Source organism: Chiloscyllium punctatum, chromosome 3 (assembly GCF_047496795.1).
Source record: "Chiloscyllium punctatum isolate Juve2018m chromosome 3, sChiPun1.3, whole genome shotgun sequence".
NCBI lineage: Eukaryota > Metazoa > Chordata > Chondrichthyes > Orectolobiformes > Hemiscylliidae > Chiloscyllium > Chiloscyllium punctatum.
In genome coordinates, this window is record NC_092741.1 from 10202853 (window position 1) to 10224181 (window position 21329).

Below are 21329 nucleotides of genomic sequence, written 5' to 3' on the forward strand. Positions count from 1 at the left end.
GCGACTTGGGGGACTTGTGCACAAACACAGAAAGGTGGTGACTGGGTGATGGCAATGACTGGGGGATGATGGTGAGGTGGTGACTGGGCGATGACGGTGACTGGGGGATGATGGTGAGGTGGTGACTGGGGGAATACAGTGACTGGGGGATGATGGTGAGGTGGTAACTGGGGGACAATGGTGAGTTGGTAACTGGACAATGACAGTGAGGTAGTGACTGGGGGATGACGGTGAGGTGGTGACTGGGCGATGACGGTGACTGGGGGAATACAGTGACTGGGGGATGATGGTGAGGCGGTGACTGGGGGACAATGGTGAGTTGGTAACTGGACAATGACAGTGAGGTAGTGACTGGGGGATGATGGTGAGGTGGTGACTGGGCGATGACGGTGACTGGGGGAATACAGTGACTGGGGGATGATGGTGAGGTGGTGACTGGGGGACAATGGTGAGTTGGTAACTGGACAATGACAGTGAGGTAGTGACTGGGGGATGATGGTGAGGTGGTGACTGGGCGATGACGGTGACTGGGGGATGACGGTGACTGGGGGATGATGGTGAGGTGGTGACTGGGGGACAATGGTGAGTTGGTAACTGGACAATGACAGTGAGGTAGTGACTGGGGGATGACGGTGAGGTGGTGACTGGGCGATGACGGTGACTGGGGGATGATGGTGAGGTGGTGACTGGGGGAATACAGTGACTGGGGGATGATGGTGAGGTGGTAACTGGGGGACAATGGTGAGTTGGTAACTGGACAATGACAGTGAGGTAGTGACTGGGGGATGACGGTGAGGTGGTGACTGGGCGATGACGGTGACTGGGGGAATACAGTGACTGGGGGATGATGGTGAGGCGGTGACTGGGGGACAATGGTGAGTTGGTAACTGGACAATGACAGTGAGGTAGTGACTGGGGGATGATGGTGAGGTGGTGACTGGGCGATGACGGTGACTGGGGGAATACAGTGACTGGGGGATGATGGTGAGTTGGTAACTGGACAATGACAGTGAGGTAGTGACTGGGGGATGACGGTGACTGGGGGAATACAGTGACTGGGGGATGATGGTGAGGTGGTGACTGGGGGACAATGGTGAGTTGGTAACTGGACAATGACAGTGAGGTAGTGACTGGGGGATGATGGTGAGGTGGTGACTGGGCGATGACGGTGACTGGGGGATGACGGTGACTGGGGGATGATGGTGAGGTGGTGACTGGGGGACAATGGTGAGTTGGTAACTGGACAATGACAGTGAGGTAGTGACTGGGGGATGACGGTGAGGTGGTGACTGGGCGATGACGGTGACTGGGGGATGATGGTGAGGTGGTGACTGGGGGAATACAGTGACTGGGGGATAATGGTGAGGCGGTGACTGGGCGATGACGGTGAGGTGGTGACTGGGGGAATACAGTGACTGGGGGATGATGGTGAGGTGGTAACTGGGCGATGATGACTGGGGGATGAATGTGACTGGGCAATGACGGTGAGGTGGTTACTGGGCAATGATGGTGACTGGGCGAAGAGTAACCCACCCATTTACCCCTGACTAATGCCCCCAACACTATGGGCAATTTAGCATGGCCAATTCACCTGACCTGCACATCTGTGGATTGTGGGAAGAACGCGGAGCGAACCCACGCAGACACGGGGAGAATGTGCAAACAGTCGCCCGAGGCTGGAATCGAACCTGGGACCCTGGTGCTGTGAGGCAGCAGTGCTAACCACTGAGCCACCGTACAGCCCTAAGGAGATTCGAGAATATTTAAAGAGATTAGAGGAGATTTAAGGAGATTAGAGGAGAAAGAATAGAGGAGAGTTAATCTCCTTAAATCTAATCTAATCTTGTCTCCTCTTGCCTCCTTTAAGACAACATGAAAATCCATTTCTTTGATGCGATAAGACAGTGTGCAGGACCCTGGGTATTTGGTTATCTTACAGACCCTTTATAAATACCATTTGTTCTGCTCCATGGGGTTTATCTGTCTCTATTCTGTTCACATTAATTACTCTGTCTTCTCCCATGGTTTCTAATGGATTTGTTGATTTTTATGCTCTCTGGGAACAGTCCACCCAAGGGTGCACTGTTTTTTCGATGTCAACCCTGTAAAATGCTCTCATGTGTTTGTCAGTTCCATGTCTTCACAATAAATGCCAGCTGTACAGTGCAGAGGCCAGAGCTGTGGAGGTGTACAGTACACGGTCTGGGAGCAGGGTGTTCGCTGCAGAGTAGTGCTTGAGCAAAATTAGGGCGCATGGTATTGGGGGCAAAGTACTAACTTGGATTGAAAGTTGGTTGGCTGACAGGAAACAAAGAGTAGTGATAAACGGCTCCCTTTCGGAATGGCAGGCAGTGACCAGTGGGGTACCGCAGGGATCAGTGCTGGGACCGCAGCTTTTTACAATATATGTTAATGATATAGAAGATGGTATTAGTAATAACATTAGCAAATTTGCTGATGATACAAAGCTGGGTGGTAGGGTGACATGTGATGAGGATGTTAGGAGATTACAGGGTGACCTGGACAAGTTAGGTGAGTGGGCAGATGCATGGCAGATGCAGTTTAATGTGGATAAATGTATGGTTATCCACTTTGGTGGCAAGAACAGGGAGGCAGATTACTACCTAAATGGAATCAATTTAGGTAAAGGGGCTGTTCAGAGAGATCTGGGTGTTCTTGTACACCAGTCAATGAAGGTAAGCATGCAGGTACAGCAGGTAGTGAAGAAGGCTAATAGCATGCTGGCCTTCATAACAAGAGGAATTGAGTATAGAAGCAAAGAGGTTCTTCTGCAGCTGTACAGGGCCCTGGTGAGACTACACCTGGAGTACTGTGTACAGTTCTGGTCTCCAAATTTGAGGAAAGACATTCTGGCTATTGAGGGAGTGCAGCGTAGGTTCACGAGGTCAATTCCTGGAATGGCAGGATTACCTTACGCTGAAAGACTGGAGTGACTGGGCTTGTATACCCTTGAGTTTAGAAGACTGAGAGGGGAACTGATTGAGACATATAAGATTACATAGAACATAGAACATAGAACATAGAACAATACAGCGCAGTACAGGCCCTTCGGCCCTCGATGTTGCGCCGATCAAAGCCCACCTAACCTACACTAACCCACTATCCTCCATATACCTATCCAATGCCCGCTTAAATACCCATAAAGAGGGAGAGTCCACTACTGCTACTGGCAGGGCATTCCATGATCTTACGACACGCTGAGTGAAGAACCTACCCCTAACATCAGTCCTATATCTACCCCCCCTTAATTTAAAGCTATGCCCCCCTTGTAATAGCTGACTCCATACGTGGAAAAAGGTTCTCACTGTCAACCCTATCTAACCCCCTAATCATCTTGTACACCTCTATCAAATCACCCCTAAACCTTCTTTTCTCCAAAGAAAACAACCCCAAGTGCCTCAGCCTTTCCTCATAGGATCTTCCTACCATACCAGGCAACATCCTGGTAAACTTCCTCTGCACCCGTTCCAGTGCCTCCACATCCTTCCTATAGTATGGCGACCAAAACTGCACACAATATTCCAGATGCGGCCGCACCAGAGTCTTATACAACTGCAGCATGACCTCAGGACTCCGGAACTCAATTCCTCTACCAATAAAAGCCAGTACGCCATATGCCTTCTTCACTGCACTATTTACCTGGGTGGCAACTTTCAGAGATCTGTGTACATGGACACCAAGATCCCTCTGCTCTTCCACACTACCAAGTAGTCTACCATTAGCCCAGTAATCCATCTTTTTATTACTCTTACCAAAGTGAATCACTTCACACTTAGCTACATTGAACTCCATTTGCCACCTTTCTGCCCAGCTCTGCAGCTTCTCTATATCCCGCTGTAACCTGCCATATCCTTCCTCACTGTCTACAACTCCTCCGACTTTCGTATCATCCGCAAACTTGCTCACCCAACCTTCTAACCCTTCCTCCAGGTCATTGAAAAAAATGACAAACAGCAATGGTCCCAAAACAGATCCTTGCGGAACACCGCTAGTGACGGCACTCCAAGATGAGCCTTTGCCATCAACTACTACCCTCTGTCTTCTTCCAGAGAGCCAATTCCTAATCCAAACCTCCAACTCACCCTCTATGCCATATCTCTGTATTTTCTGCAGTAGCCTACCATGGGGGACCTTATCAAACGCCTTACTAAAATCCATATATACCACATCTACCGCTTTCCCCTCATCTACCTCCTTCGTCACCTTCTCAAAGAATTCAATAAGGTTTGTGAGGCACGACCTGCCCTTCACAAAACCATGCTGACTATCCTTGATCACATCATTCTTATCCAGATGTGCATAAATCCTATCCCTTACAATTCTCTCTAAGACTTTGCCCACAACAGAAGTGAGACTCACTGGCCTATAGTTACTAGGATTATCCCTACTCCCCTTCTTGAACAAGGGAACCACGTTTGCTAGCCTCCAGTCCTCTGGCACTACTCCTGTAGACAAAGAGGACACAAAAATCAAGGCCAATGGCTCTGCAATCTCCTCCCTTGCTTCCCAGAGAATCCTAGGATAAATGCAATCAGGCCCAGGGGACTTATCTATTTTCACCCTTGCCAGAATTTCCAACACCTCTTCTCTACATATCTCAAAGCCATCCATTCTACTTATTCGTGCCTCAGTATTCATATCGACAACAATGTCCTGTTCCTGAGTGAATACTGACGAAAAGTATTCATTCAGCGCCTCCCCAATCTCTTCAGCCTCCACACGCAACTTCCCATTACTATCCTTGATTGGACCTATTCCTTCCCTAGTCATTCTTTTATTCCTAACATACCTATAGAAAGCCTTAGGGTTTTCCATAATCCTACCAACTAAGGACCTTTCATGTCCCCTCCTTGCTGCTCTTAGCTCTCTCTTCAGGTCCTTCCGGGCTACCTTATAACTCTCAATCGCCCCTATTGAACCTTCACGCCTCATCTTTACAAAGGCCGCCCTCTTCCATTTAACAAGGGATTCCAACTCCTTATTAAACCACGGCTCCCTCACACGACCCTTTCCTCCCTGCCTGATAGGTACGTACTTATCAAGGACACTCAATAGTTGCTCCTTGAACAAGTTCCACATATCAATTACGCTCTTGCCTTGGAATCTACTTTTCCAATCCACACATCCTAAGTCATGCCTCAACGCATCATAATTTCCCTGCCCCCAGCTATAACTCTTGCCCTGTAGTACACACTTATCCCTCTCCATCACTAGACTAAAAATCACCGAATTGTGGTCACTGTCCCCAAAGTGCTCACCTACCTCTAGTTCTAATACCTGGCCTGGTTCGTTACCCAGAACCAAATCCAGTATGGCCTCACCTCTTGTTGGCTTATCTACATATTGTGTCAGGAAACTCTCCTGCACACATTGCACAAACACTGACCCATCTAACGAACTTGAGCTATAGCTTTCCCAATCAATATCAGGAAAGTTAAAGTCTCCCATAACAATCACCCTATTACTGTCACTCTTCTCCTGAATCATCTTCGCAATCCTTTCTTCAACGATTCTAGGACTATTAGGAGGCCTGTAAAAGACTCCTAACAGGGTGACCTCACCTCTCCTATTCCTAACCTCAACCCAAACTACCTCAGATGGCAAATCTTCATCCATCTTCCTTTCCACCGCTGTAATACTATCTTTGACAAGCAAAGCCACACCCCCCCCTCTTTTACCCCCACCTCTGATCCTACTAAAACATTTAAACCCTGGAACCTGCAACAGCCAATCCTGTCCCTGATCTAGCCATGTCTCCGTAATAGCCACAACATCGAAGTCCCAGGTACCAACCCACGCTGCGAGTTCACCTACCTTATTTCGTATACTTCTGGCATTAAAGTATACACACTTCAAGCCACTCTTCTGTTTACAGGCACCCTCCTTTAAGATTGATGCCATATTCCTACCCTCCCTACACTCCAGGTCCTGCACCCTAAAGCTACAGTCTGGGTTCCCATGCCCCTGCAGAGTTAGTTTAAACCCCCCCCAAGAGCACTAGCAAACCTCCCCCCAAGGATACTGGTGCCCCTCAGGTTCAGGTGCAGACCATCCTGTCTATAGAGGTCCCACCTTCCCCAGAAAGAACCCCAGTTATCCAAGTACCGAAATCCCTCCCTCCTGCACCATCCCTGTAGCCACGCATTTAACTGTTCTCTCTCCCTATTCCTCGACTCTCTATCACGTGGCACGGGTAACAAACCAGAGACAACAACTCTGTTTGTTCTAACTCTGAGCTTCCAACCTAGCTCCCTGAAAGCCTGTCTAACATCCTCAGCACTCCTCCTACCTATGTCATTGGTGCCAATATGGACCACGACTTCAGGCTGCTCCCCCTCCCCCTTAAGGACCCGGAAAACACGATCAGAGACATCACGTACCCTTGCACCTGGGAGGCAACATACCAAACGTGAGTCTCTCTCGTTCCCACAAAACCGCCTATCTGTGCCCCGAACTATCGAGTCCCCAATTATTATTGCTCTGCTCTTCTCCACCCTTCCCTTCTGAGTAGCGGGGACAGGCTCCGTGCCAGAGGCCTGAGCCCCGTTACTTACCCCTGGTAAGTCGTCCCCCCCACAAGTATCCAAAACGGTATACTTGTTCTTGAGGGATTATTAAAGGATTGGACACTCTGGAGGCAGGAAACATGTTTCCGCTGATGGGTGAGTGCCGAACCAGAGGACCCAGCTTAAAAATACGGGGTAGACCATTTAGGACAGAGATGAGGAGAAACTTCTTCACCCAGAGAGTGGTGGCTGTGTGGAATGCTCTGCCCCAGAGGGCAGTGGAGGCCCAGTCTCTGGCTTCATTTAAGAAAGAGTTGGATAGAGCTCTCAAGGATTGTGGAATCAAGGGTTAAGGGGATAAGGCAGGAACAGGATACTGATTTAAGGATGATCAGCCATGATCATATTGAATGGTGGTGCAGGCTCAAAGGGTAGAATAGCCTACTCCTGCACCTATTGTCTATTGCCTATTGAGGCCTGAGGTGTGAGGGCCCCACCTGCAGGAAGAACTGGTACAGTGCGGCCCTGTTGTCAGGCAGATTGCCTTCACTCTTCTGGCTCTTCAGTTCCACAATAATGTTGTCCAACTCTTCATTGTCAAACAGGCCTGGTACTTGGCCTGAATGTACAAGGCAGTTCAAATCTTCCAAAAATGTCTCCTATACAAGACAGAGAAAGGAATTAGTCGGATTAACCTGGGTTCTCCTTGGACATGTGGGTCTGAGAGAGTTACCCTTCTTCATACGGTACCCTTACCCACTGATTAAACCCACACCTGAACACTCCCCCACACCCAGATACTCCCACTGACTGCGGAATATCACCTCTCCATCACCTCGGAAGATCAAAAGTTAAAGATTGAAAGGAGACTCGAATATATCTGTAGCAGGTTTAGGGTGAGAGGGGAAAGACATAAAAGGGACCTATGGGGCAACGTTTTCACACAGAGGGTGGTACGTGTATGGAATGAGCTGCCAGAGGATGTGGTGGAGGCTGGTACAATTACAACATTTCAGAGGCGTTTGGATAGGGATATGAACAGGAAGGGTTTGGAGGGATATGGGCCGGGTGCTGGCAGGTGGGACTAGATTGGGTTGGGATATCTGGTCAGCATGGACAGGTTGGACCGAAGGGTCTGTTTCCGTGCTGTACATCTCGATGACTCTGTGACTGGCTCCGTGCTCAGTGGGATGAGGAGGGGATGGATTGCTCTCAGGCTCAGTGGAAACATTCCCAGCTCTCAGGCAGAAAGGTGAGTGTAATCCCATTCAGGAGTGGGGGGGTGGGGGGGGCAGGGATCTCAGTGCCTGCTCTCCGGGGGGGGGGGCAGGGATCTCAGTGCCTGCTCTCCGGGGGGTGGGGGGGTGGGGGGGGCAGGGATCTCAGTGCCTGCTCTCCGGGGGGGGGGGGGGGGGGGGCAGGGATCTCAGTGCCTGCTCTCCGGGGGGGGGGGGGGGCAGGGATCTCAGTGCCTGCTCTCCGGGGGGTGGGGGGGGGGGGGGGGGGGGGGGGCAGGGATCTCAGTACCTGCTCTCCGGGGGGTGGGGGGGGGGGGGGCAGGGATCTCAGTGCCTGCTCTCCGGGGGGGGGGGGGGCAGGGATCTCAGTGCCTGCTCTCCGGGGGGGGGGGGCAGGGATCTCAGTGCCTGCTCTCCGGGGGGTGGGGGGGTGGGGGGGGCAGGGATCTCAGTGCCTGCTCTCCGGGGGGGGGGGGGGGGGGGGCAGGGATCTCAGTGCCTGCTCTCCGGGGGGGGGGGGGGCAGGGATCTCAGTGCCTGCTCTCCGGGGGGTGGGGGGGGGGGGGGGCAGGGATCTCAGTACCTGCTCTCCGGGGGGTGGGGGGGGGCAGGGATCTCAGTGCCTGCTCTCCGGGGGGGGGGGGGGGCAGGGATCTCAGTGCCTGCTCTCCGGGGGGTGGGGGGGTGGGGGGGGCGGGGATCTCAGTGCCTGCTCTCCGGGGGGGGGGGGGGGCAGGGATCTCAGTGCCTGCTCTCCGGGGGGGGGGGGGGGCAGGGATCTCAGTGCCTGCTCTCCGGGGGGGGGGGGGGGGCAGGGATCTCAGTGCCTGCTCTCCGGGGGGTGGGGGGGGCAGGGATCTCAGTGCCTGCTCTCCGGGGGGTGGGGGGGGGGGGGGGGGGGGGGCAGGGATCTCAGTACCTGCTCTCCGGGGGGTGGGGGGGGGGGGGGGCAGGGATCTCAGTACCTGCTCTCCGGGGGGTGGGGGGGGGGGGGGGGGGCAGGGATCTCAGTGCCTGCTCTCCGGGGGGTGGGGGGGTGGGGGGGGCGGGGATCTCAGTGCCTGCTCTCCGGGGGGGGGGGGGGGTGGGGGGGGCGGGGATCTCAGTGCCTGCTCTCCGGGGGGGGGCGGGGATCTCAGTACCTGCTCTCCGGGGGGTGGGGCAGGGATCTCAGTGCCTGCTCTCCGGGGGGGGGGGGGGCAGGGATCTCAGTGCCTGCTCTCTGGGGGGTGGGGGGGTGGGGGGGGCAGGGATCTCAGTGCCTGCTCTCCGGGGGGGGGGGCAGGGATCTCAGTGCCTGCTCTCCGGGGGGTGGGGCAGGGATCTCAGTACCTGCTCTCCGGGGGGGGGGGGGGCAGGGATCTCAGTGCCTGCTCTCCGGGGGGGGGGGGGGGATCTCAGTACCTGCTCTCCGGGGGGTGGGGGGGGGCAGGGATCTCAGTGCCTGCTCTCCGGGGGGGGGGGGGGGATCTCAGTACCTGCTCTCCGGGGGGTGGGGGGGGGCAGGGATCTCAGTGCCTGCTCTCCGGGGGGGGGGGGGGATCTCAGTACCTGCTCTCCGGGGGGTGGGGGGGGGCAGGGATCTCAGTGCCTGCTCTCCGGGGGGTGGGGGGGGGCAGGGATCTCAGTGCCTGCTCTCCGGTGGGGGGGGGGGGGATCTCAGTGCCTGCTCTCCGGGGGGGGGGGATGGGCTCCACTCTGAGGAACTGGCCATGATGGTCAGTCCCTTCCCTGTTCCCAACACCATGTCCATGGGACTTAGACAGTTCCAGCAGTGAGGGAGCCATCAGGCCCCTCGATGGAGATGGACCTATCTCCTGCTCTCCCTGAGGCCTCGGGATACCTCGGCAGTGACCCAGCTCAGACAGACAGGATTCAGGATCACAGCCCACACCAGAAGGTGACACTGCCCAGGATTCACCATGTGGGCTGCATCACATCGGGATCCTTCCACAGCTCGCTCACTCACCTCACTCCTCACTCACTCCTCACTCACCTCACTCCTCACTCACTCACTCACCTCACTCACCTCACTCACTCACTCACTCACTCACTCACTCACCTCACTCCTCACTCACCTCACTCACTCACTCACCTCACTCACTCACCTCACTCACTCACCTCGCTCACTCACCTCACTCACTCACTCACCTCACTCACCTCACTCACCTCACTCACTCCTCACTCACCTCACTCACTGCTCACTCACCTCACTCACTCACCTCACTCACCTCACTCCTCACTCACCTCACTCACCTCACTCACCTCACTCACCTCACTCACCTCACTCACTCACCTCACTCACCTCACTCCTCACTCACTCCTCACTCACCTCACTCCTCACTCACTCACCTCACTCCTCACTCACCTCACTCACCTCACTCACTCCTCACTCACCTCACTCACCTCACTCACTCCTCACTCACTGCTCACTCACCTCACTCACCTCACTCACTCCTCACTCACTGCTCACTCACCTCACTCACCTCACTCACTCCTCACTCACCTCACTCACTCACCTCGCTCACTCACCTCACTCGCTCACTCACCTCACTCACCTCACTCACTCACCTCACTCCTCACTCACCTCACTCACCTCACTCACTCCTCACTCACCTCACTCACCTCACTCACCTCGCTCACTCACCTCACTCACTCCTCACTCACTCACCTCACTCACTCACCTCGCTCACTCACCTCACTCACCTCACTCACTCCTCACTCACCTCACTCACCTCACTCACCTCGCTCACTCACCTCACTCACCTCACTCACCTCACTCACCTCGCTCACTCACCTCACTCACTCCTCACTCACTCACCTCACTCACTCACTCACCTCACTCACCTCACTCACCTCGCTCACTCACCTCACTGCTCACTCACCTCACTCACTGCTCACTCACCTCACTCACCTCACTCACTCCTCACTCACTGCTCACTCACCTCACTCACCTCACTCACCTCACTCACTCACCTCACTGCTCACTCACCTCACTCACTGCTCACTCACCTCACTCACCTCACTCACTCCTCACTCACTGCTCACTCACCTCACTCACCTCACTCACTCCTCACTCACTGCTCACTCACCTCACTCACCTCACTCACTCCTCACTCACTGCTCACTCACCTCACTCACCTCACTCACCTCACTCACTCACCTCACTGCTCACTCACCTCACTCACTGCTCACTCACCTCACTCACCTCACTCACTGCTCACTCACCTCACTCACCTCACTCACCTCACTCACTCACCTCACTCCTCACTCACCTCACTCACCTCACTCACTCCTCACTCACCTCACTCACCTCACTCACCTCGCTCACTCACCTCACTCACTCCTCACTCACTCACCTCACTCACTCACCTCGCTCACTCACCTCACTCACCTCACTCACTCCTCACTCACCTCACTCACCTCACTCACCTCGCTCACTCACCTCACTCACCTCACTCACCTCACTCACCTCACTCACCTCGCTCACTCACCTCACTCACTCCTCACTCACTCACCTCACTCACTCACTCACCTCACTCACCTCACTCACCTCGCTCACTCACCTCACTGCTCACTCACCTCACTCACTGCTCACTCACCTCACTCACCTCACTCACTCCTCACTCACTGCTCACTCACCTCACTCACCTCACTCACCTCACTCACTCACCTCACTGCTCACTCACCTCACTCACTGCTCACTCACCTCACTCACCTCACTCACTCCTCACTCACTGCTCACTCACCTCACTCACCTCACTCACTCCTCACTCACTGCTCACTCACCTCACTCACCTCACTCACTCCTCACTCACTGCTCACTCACCTCACTCACCTCACTCACCTCACTCACTCACCTCACTGCTCACTCACCTCACTCACTGCTCACTCAACTCACTCACCTCACTCACTCCTCACTCACTGCTCACTCACCTCACTCACCTCACTCACTCCTCACTCACTGCTCACTCACCTCACTCACCTCACTCACTCCTCACTCACCTCACTCACTCACCTCGCTCACTCACCTCACTCGCTCACTCACCTCACTCACCTCACTCACTCACCTCACTCCTCACTCACCTCACTCACCTCACTCACTCCTCACTCACCTCACTCACCTCACTCACCTCGCTCACTCACCTCACTCACTCCTCACTCACTCACCTCACTCACTCACCTCGCTCACTCACCTCACTCACCTCACTCACTCCTCACTCACCTCACTCACCTCACTCACCTCGCTCACTCACCTCACTCACCTCACTCACCTCACTCACCTCACTCACCTCGCTCACTCACCTCACTCACTCCTCACTCACTCACCTCACTCACTCACTCACCTCACTCACCTCACTCACCTCGCTCACTCACCTCACTGCTCACTCACCTCACTCACTGCTCACTCACCTCACTCACCTCACTCACTCCTCACTCACTGCTCACTCACCTCACTCACCTCACTCACCTCACTCACTCACCTCACTGCTCACTCACCTCACTCACTGCTCACTCACCTCACTCACCTCACTCACTCCTCACTCACTGCTCACTCACCTCACTCACCTCACTCACTCCTCACTCACTGCTCACTCACCTCACTCACCTCACTCACTCCTCACTCACTGCTCACTCACCTCACTCACCTCACTCACCTCACTCACTCACCTCACTGCTCACTCACCTCACTCACTGCTCACTCAACTCACTCACCTCACTCACTCCTCACTCACTGCTCACTCACCTCACTCACCTCACTCACTCCTCACTCACTGCTCACTCACCTCACTCACCTCACTCACTCCTCACTCACCTCACTCACTCACCTCGCTCACTCACCTCACTCGCTCACTCACCTCACTCACCTCACTCACTCACCTCACTCCTCACTCACCTCACTCACCTCACTCACTCCTCACTCACCTCACTCACCTCACTCACCTCGCTCACTCACCTCACTCACTCCTCACTCACTCACCTCACTCACTCACCTCGCTCACTCACCTCACTCACCTCACTCACTCCTCACTCACCTCACTCACCTCACTCACCTCGCTCACTCACCTCACTCACCTCACTCACCTCACTCACCTCGCTCACTCACCTCACTCACTCCTCACTCACTCACCTCACTCACTCACTCACCTCACTCACCTCACTCACCTCGCTCACTCACCTCACTGCTCACTCACCTCACTCACTGCTCACTCACCTCACTCACCTCACTCACTCCTCACTCACTGCTCACTCACCTCACTCACCTCACTCACCTCACTCACTCACCTCACTGCTCACTCACCTCACTCACTGCTCACTCACCTCACTCACCTCACTCACTCCTCACTCACTGCTCACTCACCTCACTCACCTCACTCACTCCTCACTCACTGCTCACTCACCTCACTCACCTCACTCACTCCTCACTCACCTCACTCACTCACCTCGCTCACTCACCTCACTCACCTCACTCACTTCACTCACCTCACTCACCTCACTCACTCCTCACTCACCTCACTCACCTCACTCACTCCTCACTCACCTCACTCACCTCACTCACCTCGCTCACTCACCTCACTCACTCCTCACTCACTCACCTCACTCACTCACCTCGCTCACTCACCTCACTCACCTCACTCACTCCTCACTCACCTCACTCACCTCACTCACCTCGCTCACTCACCTCACTCACCTCACTCACCTCACTCACCTCACTCACCTCGCTCACTCACCTCACTCACTCCTCACTCACTCACCTCACTCACTCACTCACCTCACTCACCTCACTCACCTCGCTCACTCACCTCACTGCTCACTCACCTCACTCACTGCTCACTCACCTCACTCACCTCACTCACTCCTCACTCACTGCTCACTCACCTCACTCACCTCACTCACCTCACTCACTCACCTCACTGCTCACTCACCTCACTCACTGCTCACTCACCTCACTCACCTCACTCACTCCTCACTCACTGCTCACTCACCTCACTCACCTCACTCACTCCTCACTCACTGCTCACTCACCTCACTCACCTCACTCACTCCTCACTCACCTCACTCACTCACCTCGCTCACTCACCTCACTCACCTCACTCACCTCACTCACCTCACTCACCTCACTCACTCCTCACTCACCTCACTCACCTCACTCACTCCTCACTCACCTCACTCACCTCGCTCACTCACCTCACTCACTCCTCACTCACTCACCTCACTCACTCACCTCGCTCACTCACCTCACTCACCTCACTCACTCCTCACTCACCTCACTCACCTCACTCACCTCGCTCACTCACCTCACTCACCTCACTCACCTCACTCACCTCACTCACCTCGCTCACTCACCTCACTCACTCCTCACTCACTCACCTCACTCACTCACTCACCTCACTCACCTCACTCACCTCGCTCACTCACCTCACTGCTCACTCACCTCACTCACTGCTCACTCACCTCACTCACCTCACTCACTCCTCACTCACTGCTCACTCACCTCACTCACCTCACTCACCTCACTCACTCACCTCACTGCTCACTCACCTCACTCACTGCTCACTCACCTCACTCACCTCACTCACTCCTCACTCACTGCTCACTCACCTCACTCACCTCACTCACTCCTCACTCACTGCTCACTCACCTCACTCACCTCACTCACTCCTCACTCACCTCACTCACTCACCTCGCTCACTCACCTCACTCACCTCACTCACTGCTCACTCACCTCACTCACCTCACTCACTCCTCACTCACTCCTCTCACACTCACTCAACTCACTCACTCCTCACTCACTCCTCACTCACTCACTCCTCACTCACTCCTCACTCACTCCTCACTCCTCACTCCTCACTCACTCCTCACTCACTCCTCACTCACCTCACTCCTCACTCACTCCTCACTCACTCCTCACTCCCTCACTCACTCCTCACTCACTCCTCACTCACTCACTCACTCCTCACTCACTCCTCACTCACTCACTCACTCCTCACTCACTCCTCACTCACTCACTCCTCACTCACTCCTCACTCACTCACTCCTCACTCACTCCTCACTCACTCACTCCTCACTCACTCCTCACTCACTCCTCACTCACTCACTCCTCACTCACTCCTCACTCACACCTCACTCCTCACTCACTCCTCACTCACTCACTCACTCCTCACTCACTCCTCACTCCCTCACTCACTCCTCACTCACTCCTCACTCACTCACTCCTCACTCACTCCTCACTCACTCACTCCTCACTCCTCACTCACTCACTCCTCACTCACTCCTCACTCACTCCTCACACACTCACTCAACTCACTCACTCCTCACTCACTCCTCACTCACTCACTCACTCCTCACTCACTCCTCACTCACTCCTCACTCCTCACTCACTCCTCCCTCACTCACTCCTCACTCACTCCTCACTCACTCCTCACTCACTCACTCAACTCACTCCTCACTCACTCCTCACTCACTCACTCCTCACTCACTCCTCACTCACTCACTCCTCACTCACTCACTCACTCACTCACTCCCCACTCACTCCTCCCTCATTCACTCACTCCTCACTCACTAACTCCTCACTCACTCCTCACTCAATCCTCACTCACTCACTCCTCACTCATTCAATCCTCACTCACTCATTCAATCCTCACTCACTCCTCACTCACTCACTCCCCACTCACTCCGCACCTCACTCACTCCACACTCACTCACTCCTCACTCACTCCTCACTCACTCACTGCCCACTCACTCACTCCTCACTCACTCCTCACTCCTCACACTCACTCCCCACTCACTCCCCACTCACTCACTCACTCCTCACACACTCACTCCTCACTCACTCATTCCTCACTCACTCCTCACTCACTCACTCCCCACTCACTCCTCCCTCACTCACTCCTCACTCACTCCTCACTCACTCCTCACTCACTCACTCCCCACTCACTCCTCCCTCACTCACTCCTCACTCACTCCTCGCTTGCTTACTCCTCACTCATTCCTCACTCACTTACTCCTCACTCACTCCTCACTCACTCACTCCTCACTCACTCCTCACTCACTCACTCTCATTCTCCAACTCCTCCCCTCGGACTCTCGCTCTCTCCCTCCTCCCCCTCACACTCTCACACACTCTTTGTCCTCCCCCTCAGACTCTCACACTCTGTCCCTCCGCCCCCTCACACTCTCAACCTCTCCCTCAACCACCTCAGTCACTCTCTCCCTCCTTGCCCTCAGAATCTCCCTCTCTCCCTCCTCCCCTTCAGACTCTCCCTCTCTCCCTCCTCCCCCTCAGGATCTCACTCTCTCCCTCCTCCCCCTCAGACACTCACTCTCCCTCCTCCCCTCAGACTCTCACTCTCTCCCTCCTCCACCTCAGACACTCACTCCCCACTCACTCCTCACTTACTCACTCCTCACTCACTCCTCGCTCACTTACTCCTCACTCACTCACTCCCCACTCACTCACTTCTCACACTCACTCCACACTCATTCCTCACTCACTCACTCCTCACTCACTCACTCCCCACTCACTCAATTCTCACACTTACTCCACACTCACTCACCACTCACTCCCCACTCACTCCTCACTCACTCCTCACTCACTCCTCACACTCACTCCCCACTCACTCCTCACTCACTCACTCCCCACTCACTCACTTCTCACACACTCCACACTCATTCCTCACTCACTCACTCACTCCCCACTCACTCCCCACTCACTCCTCACTCACACACACTCGCTCCCAACTCACTCCTACTCACTCACTCCCCACTCACTCACTCCTCACTCACTCCTCACTCACTCCCCACTCACTCCTCACTCACTCCCCCTCACTCCCCCTCACTCACTCCCCACTCACTCCTCACTCACTCACTTCTCACTCCCCACTCACTCCCCACTCACTCCTCACTCACTCCTCACGCACTCACTCCCCACTCACTCCCCCCTCACTCACTCCCCACTCACTCCTCACTCACTCCCCACTCACTCCTCAACCACTCCTCACTCACTCCTCACGCACTCACTCCCCACTCACTCCCCCCTCACTCCCCCCTCACTCACTCCCCACTCACTCCTCACTCACTCACTCCTCACTCACTCACTCACTCCCCACTCACTCACTCACTCCTCACTCACTCCTCACGCACTCACTCCTCACTCACTCCCCACTCACTCACTCCTCACTCACTCACTCCTCACTTACTCACTCACTCCTCACTCACTCCCCACTCACTCATTCACTCCTCACTCACTCCTCACGCACTCACTCCTCACTCACTCCCCACTCACTCACTCCTCACTCACTCACTCCTCACTCACTCACTCCTCACTTACTCACTCACTCCTCACTCACTCACTCACTCCCCACTCACTCATTCACTCCTCACTCACTCCTCACGCACTCACTCCTCACTCACTCCCCACTCACTCCTCACTCACTCACTCCTCACTCACTCACTCACTCCCCACTCACTCATTCACTCCTCACTCACTCCTCACGCACTCACTCCTCACTCACTCACTCCTCACTCACTCACTCACTCCCCACTCACTCATTCACTCCTCACTCACTCCCCACTCACTCCTCACTCACTCACTCCTCACTCACTCACTCCTCACTCACTCACTCATTCAATCCTCACTCACTCCTCACTCACTCACTCCCCACTCACTCCGCACCTCACTCACTCCACACTCACTCACTCCTCACTCACTCCTCACTCACTCACTCCCCACTCACTCACTCCTCACTCACTCCTCACTCCTCACACTCACTCCCCACTCACTCCCCACTCACTCACTCACTCCTCACACACTCACTCCTCACTCACTCACTCCTCACTCACTCCTCACTCACTCACTCCCCACTCACTCCTCCCTCACTCACTCCTCACTCACTCCTCACTCACTCCTCACTCACTCACTCCCCACTCACTCCTCCCTCACTCACTCCTCACTCACTCCTCGCTTGCTTACTCCTCACTCATTCCTCACTCCTCACACTCACTCCCCACTCACTCCCCACTCACTCACTCACTCCTCACACACTCACTCCTCACTCACTCACTCCTCACTCACTCCTCACTCCTCACACTCACTCCCCACTCACTCACTCACTCCTCACACACTCACTCCTCACTCACTCACTCCTCACTCACTCACTCCCCACTCACTCCTCCCTCACTCACTCCTCACTCACTCCTCACTCACTCCTCACTCACTCACTCCCCACTCACTCCTCCCTCACTCACTCCTCACTCACTCCTCGCTTGCTTACTCCTCACTCATTCCTCACTCACTTACTCCTCACTCACTCCTCACTCACTCACTCCTCACTCACTCCTCACTCACTCACTCTCATTCTCCAACTTCTCCCCTCGGACTCTCGCTCTCTCCCTCCTCCCCCTCACACTCTCACACACTCTTTGTCCTCCCCCTCAGACTCTCACACTCTGTCCCTCCGCCCCCTCACACTCTCAACCTCTCCCTCAACCACCTCAGTCACTCTCTCCCTCCTTGCCCTCAGAATCTCCCTCTCTCCCTCCTCCCCTTCAGACTCTCCCTCTCTCCCTCCTCCCCCTCAGGCTCTCACTCTCTCCCTCCTCCCCCTCAGACACTCACTCTCCCTCCTCCCCTCAGACTCTCACTCTCTCCCTCCTCCCCCTCAGACACTCACTCTCCCTCCTCCCCTCAGACTCTCACTCTCCCTCCTCCCCTCAGGCTCTCACTCTCCCTCCTCCCCTCAGGCTCTCACTCTCTCCCTCCTCCCCCTCACACTCTCACACAATCTTTCTCCTCCCCCTCAGACTCTCTCACTCACTCACTCCCCACTCACTCCTCACTTACTCACTCCTCACTCACTCCTCGCTCACTTACTCCTCACTCACTCACTCCCCACTCACTCACTTCTCACACTCACTCCACACTCATTCCTCACTCACTCACTCCTCACTCACTCACTCCCCACTCACTCAATTCTCACACTTACTCCACACTCACTCACCACTCACTCCCCACTCACTCCTCACTCACTCCTCACTCACTCCTCACACTCACTCCCCACTCACTCCTCACTCACTCACTCCCCACTCACTCACTTCTCACACTCACTCCACACTCATTCCTCACTCACTCACTCACTCACTCCCCACTCACTCCCCACTCACTCCTCACTCACACTCACTCACTCCCAACTCACTCCTACTCACTCACTCCCCACTCACTCACTCCTCACTCACTCCTCACTCACTCCTCACTCACTCACTCACTCCTCACTCACTCCCCACTCACTCCTCACTCACTCCCCCCTCACTCCCCCTCACTCACTCCCCACTCACTCCTCACTCACTCACTCCTCACTCCCCACTCACTCCCCACTCACTCCTCACTCACTCCTCACGCACTCACTCCCCACTCACTCCCCCCTCACTCCCCCCTCACTCACTCCCCACTCACTCCTCACTCACTCCCCACTCACTCCTCACTCACTCCTCACTCACTCACTCACTCCTCACTCACTCCTCACGCACTCACTCCCCACTCACTCCCCCCTCACTCCCCCCTCACTCACTCCCCACTCACTCCTCACTCACTCCCCACTCACTCCTCACTCACTCACTCCTCATTCACTCACTCACTCCCCACTCACTCACTCACTCCTCACTCACTCCTCACGCACTCACTCCTCACTCACTCCCCACTCACTCACTCCTCACTCACTCACTCCTCACTTACTCACTCACTCCTCACTCACTCACTCACTCCCCACTCACTCATTCACTCCTCACTCACTCCTCACGCACTCACTCCTCACTCACTCCCCACTCACTCACTCCTCACTCACTCACTCCTCACTCACTCACTCCTCACTTACTCACTCACTCCTCACTCACTCACTCACTCCCCACTCACTCATTCACTCCTCACTCACTCACTCCTCACTCACTCCCCACTCACTCCTCACTCACTCACTCCTCACTCACTCACTCACTCCCCACTCACTCATTCACTCCTCACTCACTCCTCACGCACTCACTCCTCACTCACTCACTCCTCACTCACTCACTCCCCACTCACTCATTCACTCCTCACTCACTCCCCACTCACTCCTCACTCACTCACTCCTCACTCACTCCTCACTCACTCCTCACTCACTCACTCCTCACTCACTCACTCCTCCCTCACTCACTCCTCACTCACTCCCCACTCACTCATTCACTCCTCACTCACTCCTCACGCACTCACTCCTCACTCACTCACTCCTCACTCACTCCCCACTCACTCCTCACTCACTCACTCCTCACTCACTCCCCACTCACTCCTCACTCATTCACTCCTCACTCACTCCCCACTCACTCCTCACTCACTCCTCACGCACTCACTCCTCACTCACTCCTCACTCACTCCTCACTCACTCCTCACTCACACTCCTCACTCACTCACTCCTCACTCACTCCCCACTCACTCCTCACTCACTCACTCCTCACTCACTCCCCACTCACTCACTCCCCACTCACTCCTCACTCAATCACTCCTCACTCACTCCTCACTCACTCCTCACTCACTTACTCCTCACTCACTCACTCCTCACTCACTCTCATTCTCCAACTCCTCCCCTCGGACTCTCACTCTCTCCCTCCTCCCCCTCACACTCTCACACACTCTTTGTCCTCCCCCTCAGACTCTCACACTCTGTCCCTCCGCCCCCTCACACTCTCACCCTCTCCCTCAACCACCTCAGACAGTCACTCTCTCCCTCCTTGCCCTCAGAATCTCCCTCTCTCCCTCCTCCCCTTCAGACTCTCCCTCTCTCCCTCCTCCCCCTCAGGCTCTCACTCTCTCCCTCCTCCCCCTCAGACACTCACTCTCCCTCCACCCCTTCAGACTCTCCCTCTCTCCCTCCTCCCCCTCAGGCTCTCACTCTCTCCCTCCTCCCCCTCACACTCTCACACAATCTTTCTCCTCCCCCTCAGTCTCTCTCACTCACTCACTCCCACTCACTCCTCACTCACTCACTCCTCACTCACACGTCTCATTCACTCCTTGCTCACTGACTCCTCACTCACTCCACACACACTCACTCCTCACTCTCTCCCTCCTTCCCCTCACACTCTCACACACTCTTTGTCCTCCCCCTCAGACTCTCACACTCTGTCCCTCCGCCCCCTCACACACTCACCCTCTCCCTCAACCACCTCAGACAGTCACTCTCTCCCTCCTCGCCCTCAGAATCTCCCTCTCTCCCTCCTCCCCTTCAGAGTCACACTCTCTCCCTCCTCCCCCTCAGACACTCACTCTCCCTCCTCCCCTCAGACTCTCACTCTCTTCCTCCTCACCCTCAGACACTCACTCTCCCTCCTCCCCTCAGGCTCTCACTCTCTCCCTCTTCCCCTCAGACTCTCACTCTCTCCCTCCTCCCCTCAGACTCTCACTCTCTCCTTCCTCCCCCTCAGACACTCTCACTCTCTTCCTCCTCACCCTCAGACACTCACTCTCCCTCCTCCCCTCAGACTCTCACTCTCTCCCTCCTCCCCTCAGGCTCTCACTCTCCCTCCTCCCCTCAGGCTC

At 55.2% G+C, this 21329-nt stretch overlaps 1 protein-coding gene across 1 annotated transcript in view; it reads right to left on the reverse strand.

Moving 5' to 3' along the window:
• Window positions 1-21329, reverse strand: part of LOC140453925 (dynein axonemal heavy chain 6-like) — a 754975-nt gene that overhangs the window by 455555 nt on the left and 278091 nt on the right. The window contains exon 26 of the mRNA XM_072548780.1: window positions 7025-7186. Coding sequence (XP_072404881.1) covers window positions 7025-7186 — 162 coding nt within the window. The remainder of the gene's footprint in view (window positions 1-7024; window positions 7187-21329) is intronic.